We start from the raw sequence: 10,135 nt of genomic DNA, 5'->3' as shown, positions 1-10,135 counted from the left end.
AAAATACAATTGCAAGCATGTGAACATGGCAAAAACATAATTAGATTACAGACTGGAGCATGCAAATCTGTTAACGAGTAGGCATATTTACGAGTTCGATGCACTCACTACTGAGCATTTCATGACAAACTAAGCATACACCCATCAAGAATACATGGCGTAGAAGCTAGACATAGCAAGAAAAACAACATAGCATGCACGGATCAATAGCAACATCCTCGGCAAAATCGCTAACAAGTCAACAATCTGCCAGGATTCACGAAATAGCAAAAGTAGAGCTCGATTGACTCAAGCTAGGGTGCTTCATAAATGCAAACAAAGACATGGATGGATAGAGCACCACAATGTTCACAAATCATCCTTACTGATCATCCTTAAAAGAGGCACGGATCACTAGGAAACAACATGAACATATGGCATAATGACAAAATCAGGACAAGGACTTAGAGAAATTCTAAGTCCCTGAAATCAGCATTACCGATTGCACTACTTTGCAAGCTTGTGCTAGTCACTACACATATCACAAAAATACATGGTAAGCACCTCTGAAAAGATGGTATGACATATAAAAAAACACATGTAGAGCTCAGGAGCATATCATGCACACATTAATCATGGCAAAAATGACAAATATCTATTTGATGAAACAGATCTGATAATTTAACCACATAGCCCTCTTCCAACAGCATTTCGGGCATCAAGATGAGCTCAAAAGGAAATGATGCAATGAGATAAAATGATGTACTCTCTGAGACGAACATTTTGATATGCTACACGCGCAAATTGGAGCTATGGATGCGGAGTTACGGCATGCGAAAAAATGCTAAAAATACTAAAGCGGAGGCAAAAGTCAACCCGATCCAGATCTCAAATCTAGGGTTCCTGTAGCTGGCGGAACCCGAGGATGGCCGGAATCGTCGAGGTCGCCGGAGTGGCTCGCCCGAACAGGGACGCGGTGGAGGAAGGAGAGGCCGGAGCAGCGCGGCGGACGGTGGAGCTTGCCGGCGTCGGCGGAGGGCGGCGGCCGGCGATGGCGGCGAAGGGCGGCGCCGGGCGGAGTGCGGGCAGCGCGCGAGGGGCGCGGGCGGCGCGCCGCTTTGGGCCGGGGCGCCGGCTGCGGCCGCTGCGGTGCCACGTGGCAGCGTGTGAATGGGCGCGAGGGGCGGCGGCGGCTTTGTTCGGCGGCGGCGCGAGGAATTTTAGGGTTAGGGAAAGAAGAGTCCCGGGATTTGGAATGAGGGGTCTATATATAGAGGTAGGAGGATCTAGGAGACTCCAAATGAGGTGCGGTTTTGGGCCAAATTGGAAGGGTGTTGGGCTGCAACACAAACGAGGCCTTTTCGATCCCTCGGTTAACCGTTGGAGTATCAAACGAAGTCCAAATGACACGAAACTTGACAGGCGGTCTACCGGTAGTAAACCAAGGCCGCATGACAAGTCTCGGTCCAATCCGGAAATGTTTAACCCCCACACACGAAAAGAGGTAGAAAGGGGCACCGGAGGAGATAGGAGCGCCGGAATGCAAAACGGACAACGGGGAAAATGCTCGGATGCATGAGACGAACACGTATGCAAATGTAATGCACATGATGACATGATAAGAGATGCATGACAAAGGCAACAACACACGGAGACAAAAACCCAAACCCGAGAAAAATAAAATAACTTAGCGCCGGAAACGGCAAGAGTTGGGATACATATAAAGTAAATTACATGCGGGGTGTTACACGGTTGGTCCTTCTAGATCAACGTCGCCCACGTTTCTTGGTTGAGTTAGATGACTTCCAAGCTGCACGCGTGGATACGACTCTCCCGTTTCACAAAATGACGTAGAACTCCTGTCGCGACAACAGTTGGTGTGCCGTCGGGACGTGCATGTTGGGTCTTTCTTTGCGGTGCTGTTTTTTTGCTCCAATATGGATAATAGAAGAATCTGAATTGTGTTCTACTCCCTCTGTAAACAATCTAAACGCTTTTATATTTCTTTACGAAGGGAGTACTATGGTAGGAGCAACAACAGCAGTAGCGAATGGGCCCGGTGTGAGGCGTCCACTACACTACTGAGCTCAGCGGTTCAATGCTGTCATTAATTAGTGTACACCGTACAGTAGTATTAGTACGTATTTATGTTTTGAGGAGCACGTTTGTTGAACAAATCTCACGGCCAGGCCAATCATAAATCTCCTGCGCTCGACGTTCGTATTCCATGCCGTCTGCCCACCCGTACCTTCCTTTTGTTTGTGCATGCCTCCGCGTATGTGTACAAGCAATTCTGGTAGCATGGTGTATTTTTCAGGGGAAAACCTGGGAGGACGGTTAATTCCGTAATGCAAACCAGCAAGTAAAAAAATGGAAGAGAAGACGAACATGGTTTTGAGATTATTAGCGGGTCTAAATACGGATGTATCAGATCACGTTTTAGTATTAGATACATCCGTATCTAGACAAATATAAGACAAGAATTTTGAGACGGAGAGAGTAGAAAAAGAAGCCGTCTCGCGGAAGGGGATGAAAACCCCAATCACAGATCAGCCGGCCTCAAACAGTGCCCGGCCGGGCTCCATATTTTGCTAGGCTAGGAGCTGGTGGTGGTGGTGGTAGGTTCCAACCCAAAATACCAAGCAGCAACAGCAGCTCCGTCCGTCAGGGACCATCGCCTTCACCCTCCCCGCTCGATTGAAATGATAACTTGGAAATATCCCATGTTCAGAAAAAACAGGGCGCAAGCAGCCGTAAAACAATTGGTTATTATTAGGTCCAAATTTTGCCATGTTTGTTTCTTCCTCCCCTCATCGTTTCATGGCAGGAAAGGGTGAGGTGATGATGCCCATGGACACACTAATAGAAAAGCAAAAGTAAGTGGTGAGTCCCTCGGGACATCAATCTGGCACCAACCTACCATTTTTATTTGGAATATAGCTAATGCATCCTGAACAAGCCGTAAACATTTTCGGCACAGAGCAATTGGCTAGAAATAATCTCTTTGGGTACAGGCACAAAGCAAGAGTGCTTCACACAATCACAAGGATTCGAGAATTAAACTATATTCCAAATAAAAACGGTAGCCGAGTGTTACAAACAGCGGTCATCACAGGACCAAGCGTTCTGATTACTCAAGGGAAACTAAGCGTAATAATTCAAGCTGGACTTCTTCTTTGCTTGAACTTGGATAATGCCTTCGTTGAAATCTTCATGGATCACCTGCATATGCAAAAAGATAGGGTTGAGCGCAGCAGTACATTATCCCTTGTTTCTGAATACAGTTAACATGCTTCATGAGGCAAGTCACTTCAGGCAGTCAAATCAAAAAAATTGATGGTACGAGCTACCAAGACACAAAAATGCTTCGAGATATCAAAGTGCATCTTTTATACTGTATTTATATTCCACTGTGATTCTCTATTGTAAAATGTATTATTAGATCAGTGCCCGTGCGTTGCCACGGAACAACCAAATAATGAATATAGACATTTATTAGAAGCTCATAGTATATTTTACAAAAGTGTTGCGACAAAATATCAGTATCTTCTCAGTTTTATACTCGCTCCGTTCCTAAACATTTGTCTCTAGACATTTCAACAAGTGACTAGATACGGAGCAAAATGAGTGAATCTACACTCTAAAATATGTCTATATACATCCGTATATGATAGTCCATTTGAAATCTCTAAAAAGACAAATACTCCTATTTAGGAACGGAGGAAGTATATACTTGATGATTGAACCTGAACAGTCTAAAAAGATTTGACGTCAAAATCTTTCAATTTCCCAATACCCAATGGCTCTCTCCCGAATACAACTTCTACGCCCAGCACCAGCAGAAATCCCCAGCCCCAAACCCGTTGCCCACGCATATCCTCACATCGGTCTAGAACCCACCAGCGCCGAGCTCCAGTAGCTGCAGCAGAGCAGTCTGGTGGCTAGCATGTCCCACAGTTACCACTCTCCTCGTAGCAAGCTATAGGTTGCAGCGTCAGGAGAGGCGAGGATTAAAAAAACGAACGCCGGTGGACAGCAATTGGAGCGTAGAGGCGGCAGAACGAGGACTGTCAGGGGATGATGGGGGATTGAGCAATAGCAGCGGCGTAACAGGAAGTCCTGAGGAAGAGATGTATATTTTTCTCTCTAAAAAATCTGAGCGTACCAGGTTGCTATCCATGCACAGGAGACTACCAGGTTCAACATCAGTCAATAGATTTTTTATTTCATCTGCTGTGTAGTAGGACCCGCAATTAAGGGTAAGAAGTTGAGCTGAGTGAACTCACCACCAACTCAAATCTTTAGAAGTAGGAAAGAAACTTCAGGCTGTTCAGTTCATGCTGAACATACAATAGACCTAATGTTGATTTGTTTATAATTTCATTTTCTGATCTAACATCCTAATCGATTTTATCTGCGTTTATCAACTTCCATTATCTACCAACAAACTGATACTTCCATAAAGGCACAAATGTGGCAAAAGAATAAGAGTCAGCACAAACCTCTGTAGCGTCCCTGCGTAGAGCAAGCATGCCAGCTTCCACACAAACAGCCTTCAGCTGTGCACCGTTGAAATCATCAGTTGAACGAGCCAGCTCCTCAAAGTTGACATCAGGATGTACGTTCATCTTTCTTGAGTGAATCTACAAGATAGAACACAGAAGAAACTTCTTTGAGCACACAAAACCAAAAGGTAAGCAATTAACGCAATAAGAGTTATCAGCCTCTAACAAATTGCAAGAGACATACTTGCAAAATCCGAGCTCTTGCTTCTTCCGTCGGATGAGGGAACTCAATCTTTCTGTCCAGGCGACCAGAACGGAGTAAAGCAGGATCGAGAATATCTGCACGATTGGTTGCAGCTATCACCTGCAAGTCACATAACAACAATGTGTTAAGGAAACAGAATGAATAAAACATCTGATCAGGTATTCATCATCTCTCAAATTATGACCAACTGAAGCGAATTTGTGGCTACTCACTAATCAATCAAATAAAAATGTCTATTTTAACAAATTACTGTTTTCAAAACTAGTTAGGCCAAACCATCAGTACAAAACAAATTATCTTTACAGGTTGAGCTTGCGTGCATTCAGATTACAGAGACAAATATTAGGACATGCTGACCTTTATCCTCTCATCACTGCTAAATCCATCTAGCTGATTCAGCAACTCCAACATAGTTCGTTGCACTTCTCTGTCACCACTCACTTCACTGCAGTCAAATAGAAAAAGGAAAATACAAACAATATCAAATATATACTTCACGGTAAAAAATATCAGATCTAGTTGCAAGTAATCAATATCTTTACCCTGCATTAATAGGTTAACAACATCATCACATATGATATGTGCAGCATATGCTGAAAGTAGTTAAGATGTATTTATCTCTGGAAGTATAAAATCATGAACAGTTTCTCTTATTTTACATATGATGACATAGAAGGTTTAAGGACTGTTCGACTTGCAGGGACACTAACTGATTTTCTTCATACAAAGATTATACCAAAATAAGTGTCTCAACCTTAATACAACCTTAATACAATAATTGTCCATTCATCAGACAATTCGCCAAATTAAAAACAAGAGTAGCGACATGACGAGGCATACTTCAACCACAATAGGTAACGAGAAACTAAGCATTTACACTGCACTAAACTATAAAAATAACAACGCTTAGTGTACAAGCGATGCATGCAAAACAAAATGCAAAATGCACCTGTCAAAACGCTTTGTTCCAATTGCATCAATCTCATCAATAAAAATGATGCAGGGGGCCTTCTCCTTTGCCAGCTCAAAGGCATCTCGGACAAGCTTTGCCCCGTCACCAATGAACATCTGAAACAATTCACAAAAATGTTAATATTTGACTGAAAGATACCCAGAAGAATTAAAAAATGCTGGACCCGGGAATATTACAGATGCAAATGGACATTCTATGTTGGAGCCAGCAATTTTAGATGCAAGTCGATATTCAAGTCATATCCTGAGCCAATGATGCTAAAGAATACTTAATCACTATCAACTACACAGTTAAGGATTACAATCAAAGTTCACTTGAGTGTGAAGAAAGATACAATCATCTTAACAGAACTGATCATAGTCTGCAAAGCATGCCAAAGCAGTGTTCAATGATTGGTAGAATAAGCCTGCTAGCCCTAGAATAAGTCAATTAGTATGACCATCTAGTTCATTGAAACAAATAATAACATGATATTGCACATTCTGCTTTCAATGAACATCCAAAGTTAGTTACCTGGACTAGCTGCGGACCAGCAAGTTTCAGAAAGGTTGCATTGGTTTGTGCAGCACATGCACGAGCCATCAACGTCTTTCCCGTCCCAGGTGGTCCATATAAGAGAACTCCTTTCGGGGGACGGATTCCCAACTTCTGAAATTGCTCCTTGTGTGTCATTGGCAACACTATAGCTTCAACAAGTTCCTGAATCTGCATTAGAAATTAGACAATACAAAATCAGAACATGAGGGAGCAAATAAAAGCGAACAATTATCAACTAAAAATATTCTGAGGTAAGAAACTTAACATTGTACTACCTACAGAAAGATAACCTGGTAATCATCCTAGTAAATACCTCTTTCTCAAGGCCACCAATGTCATTATAATCCTCCGTAGGCTTTTCATCTACCTCCATTGCCTTTACTCGAGAGTCATACTCCGAAGGTAGCGTGTCTAATATCAAGTAGCTGTCCTTGTTGACTCCAACCAAATCACCAGGCTTGAGGTTATCAGGGTCAACTAGCCCGATCACAGGAAGGAATATAGTCTGCAATCAAGAATAGAAAATAAACGGAGAAGCCTTGAGCAGCACGTCCCAACTTTTTACAGCACACAAGTAAATTGATTCTCTAAAACAGCTAAGATTGCCCAACTAATGAGAATATGATATTCATCAAATGGTATGTGGAAATAAACCTTGTCAAGTTCCAAAAATCTAAATTAAAATAGCCCAGGCTCATAAATGAAAGGGTTAATATGGATACAGATAAATTGACCAGGTAAAATGCTGTACACAGGCAGCGACAGGAATATTGACGCTGCAAAGTACTAGGATGTGACGTCTGACATAATAAATTCGGCTATCTGTGATTGATGTACTCCCTCCGTTCCTAAATATTTGTCTTTCTAGATATTTCAACAAGTGACTACATACGGAGCAAAATGAGTGAATCTACACTCTAAAATATGTCTATATGCACCCTTATGTGGTAGTCCATTTGAAATCTCTAAAAGACAAATATTTAGGAACGGAGGGAGTATCATGGTACCAACTCCCAGGAGAACTTGGCATGGTTGACATGCTAAACTCAGTTAAAATAACAAATGTTGGTGTTTATAGCCTATAGGAGAGTTGTCAATCAAAATTAAAATCTACTTAAGAATCTTACTGCTTGTTTAGATGGAGGTCCATAGTGTCAAAGATTACAACACCTGCTCTCGTACAAAACTACGTACTTAACTAGGCCCGTGAGACTTGATGCTTGTACTAACTTGAAACCAAATGAACTCATAATCTTATCACTTTCCTAATTATCCACCTCCTGAACTGCGCTGAGCTACACCACTAGCACTTAACTAACTTCTGTTGTACTACTCAGCTCTCCCAAATATAGGCAAAAACACTAAAATCGGAGTCAAACTGAATACACACAACTAATCAACCATGGAGTATCTTTCCTCTGTGAGTACACATTCCTATGGCACCAACCACCGGCATGCCTGGGCTACATCCATGACAGTTCATGCATATGCAGTTGGAGTAGAAGTATTAACGGATACTAGAGATGTATAAGCACCACAGCAAGTTCGAGCAAGTCTATTTACCTGTCTTGTGGATGTCTTAAGAACAACACATTTTCCTTTCCTCTGTGAGTCCAGATCTATATTAGCGCCATCCTCTTCAGCCTCATCTTCAGGGTTCATTTCCAATATCTGAAACAGTTGATAAATTACATTAGTAGATTTCCAAGTAAAAATGCATCTGAAGTCAACATATTTATCAGCAACCTGGCAGACTATAACCTTGAAAATATCAGTTCTGAGTTTAAGGAAAAGAAAAAATGAGTGCAGCAGTTTATCCTTGCCAGATAAGTTATCAGAAGCTAATGAACAACAGCACTGATACACACCAACTGATTCCAGATAGCTACCACATAGCAAGCAATACAGTTGCAATTGATTTACCTCCTCCTAGATAATCTCTACTCCTAAAGGTGCAGTCCGGTAGTCGTTCGTTCGTTGCCCGTCAATCGATACAAGACCCACCACATACGTGCCCCACTGATTTTATTCTCCTCCCACCAGGGATTTTCTTCCAAAACTAAAGCCCCGTTGCCCCAAGTTTCCAACCCCACCCCCGGTTTATTCTCCACGCCCATCAATCACGCCGTTCACTGCTCCCATCCATCACGCATTCACGATCAGGACTGCCGATTCGTCTCCCTCAACCCATGGTCCCTGACGCCCGTCGCCCGCTAGGCTAATAGGTCAACCTCGCCGCTTTGGGGCCTCCAGGGCAGCATGCCGCGCCAGCTTGGCCGCCGCTGCCGCCGCTCCAATACTGCGGGCATCATCATCAGTACTGATCATCAAATCATTCACGCGGCCGTCGCGCCGTCAGACTATGGCATGTACAATTACGATGCAGCTACCTCTGCAGCTTGACGCCGCGGTCTAGACGACGCCAAGGTACTATATCTATCGCCTAATGGATAATCTGGGTTGGTCCATGTAGTAATCTGAACGTGTTCATTAAGAGCAGATATGAGGTGAGGTAGGACCTCCACCACCAGGTGAGGCAGGACCTACACAGGCAAATTGGCGTGTAACTATGCGTTTCTGTGAGGTCAAACATTTCCAGCAACTAAACTAGGGCATACAGTCACTGGCCCCTCATCAATCAGCACGCAGTGAAGCTCAAAACAAGAGCATGTGAAGTCAGACGCTACTCTGGGCTACTAATCTGGTTTGCACGAACTAATACTGGATCGGGGAATCGTGAATCCGGCATGAATGAACTCGGTACAGAAACCCATAATTTCCGCATCCACATCCAGATCGGGTAAATTCCCGGGGCAGGTGAGGCACGAACCTCGACGATGTTGCCGACGAGGTAGGGCAGCTGCTTGTTGAGCTTTATCTTCTCTTGGTTCTCCTTGATCTTGTCCTTGACGTTCTCGAGCTCCAGGTTGTTCCGCTGCAGCTCGTCCTGCACCCCCGCGAACAGACAAACCAGATCAGGCGACCCTGGACCGATGGGACGGGATAGCGGCTGCTAGGGTTCGGGGGAGGGGGGCCGTACCTTGAGGACGCGGACCTCGTTGTCGAGGAGGCGGGTGGCCCGGACGATGTCCTCCGTGGACATGGAGTCGAGCTGGTCGGTCTCCGACGAGTCGTCGACGGCCATCGCGGCGGCGCCGGCGTCTGGCGCGGGGGTAGGGGAGGACGACATGGCGCTCTGCTGCGGCCTGTGCGGGTCGGAAGGGGAGGGCCGGCGGAGATTTGTGGGAGGTTGCGGCTTGGGGAAGGAGTTGATGGTGATTCCCCTGACTTCGGCTTGAGCTTCAGGTATAGGTTGTCGGCCTGGGCCTTGGGCCTTTCCGCAGGAAATGCAGCCCAGTTGGATGTTTTGGGTCCGTGAGCCGGGGCCCGGAGTGGTGGCTTTTTGGTATATCCTTAACCACCCCCTAACCTTTTTGCAATTCCCGACTTCTGATTATATAATAGAAATGTACACCCCTGTGGTTTCAAGGGTAATAAATAAATAAATAATAGAAATATCGTAATCATCATCAATAGTAGCAATAGATATAGTTTCATCGTGCATAGAAATATTTTTATCAAGTGATTCCGTGTTTGGAAAATTTAGCCACCCACTTATCATTAGAGGGACCATGACAGTCTTTTATCACAATGATCACTAAATTCGTCACTTAATTCTCCCATGCCACCTCCCTTGGTGTCTCCCTCCTTTGATTCTTTCTCTCGGCTTTGGCACCCCTGTCCCTCCTTCCTCGTCCTTCCTTCTTTCTCCTTCCCTCGTCGCATGTCCATCACTCCCGTAGCTCCACTGTCGATCAGCTACCCACGTGTCTGGAACTTGATTCCCAAAAGAATATGATGGATTGAACAAAAAAA

General features: G+C 44.3%; 1 protein-coding gene across 1 annotated transcript; it reads right to left on the bottom strand.

Moving 5' to 3' along the window:
* Positions 1 to 2,885: 2,885 nt before the first annotated feature.
* LOC125545711 (26S proteasome regulatory subunit 6A homolog) lies at positions 2,886 to 9,548 on the bottom strand. Its single transcript, XM_048709741.2, has 10 exons — positions 9,300 to 9,548; positions 9,090 to 9,206; positions 7,823 to 7,930; positions 6,573 to 6,764; positions 6,236 to 6,427; positions 5,699 to 5,817; positions 5,107 to 5,194; positions 4,729 to 4,848; positions 4,482 to 4,622; positions 2,886 to 3,201 (listed from the first exon to the last, which is right to left on the bottom strand). Exons 1-10 carry the CDS (start codon positions 9,447 to 9,449, stop codon positions 3,124 to 3,126), a joined length of 1,305 nt encoding a protein of 434 aa, XP_048565698.1. The 5' UTR covers positions 9,450 to 9,548; the 3' UTR covers positions 2,886 to 3,123.
* Between the last annotated feature and the right edge of the window lie 587 nt (positions 9,549 to 10,135).

This window comes from Triticum urartu, chromosome 3A, assembly GCF_056163025.1.
Source record: "Triticum urartu cultivar PI428250 chromosome 3A, HENAU_Tu73, whole genome shotgun sequence".
NCBI lineage: Eukaryota > Viridiplantae > Streptophyta > Magnoliopsida > Poales > Poaceae > Triticum > Triticum urartu.
This window is presented reverse-complemented; position numbering and strand designations above follow the sequence as displayed.

Coding starts and splice junctions, on each gene's coding strand:
- LOC125545711 (XM_048709741.2), bottom strand. CDS start 9,449: ATGTCGTCCTCCCCTACCCCCGCGCCAGACGCCGGCGCCGCCGCGATG. Junction 9,207..9,299: donor ACGAGGTCCGCGTCCTCAAG/GTACGGCCCCCC, acceptor GCGGGGGTGCAG/GACGAGCTGCAGCGGAACAA. Junction 6,428..6,572: donor TTGGTGGCCTTGAGAAAGAG/GTATTTACTAGG, acceptor TTTCTAATGCAG/ATTCAGGAACTTGTTGAAGC.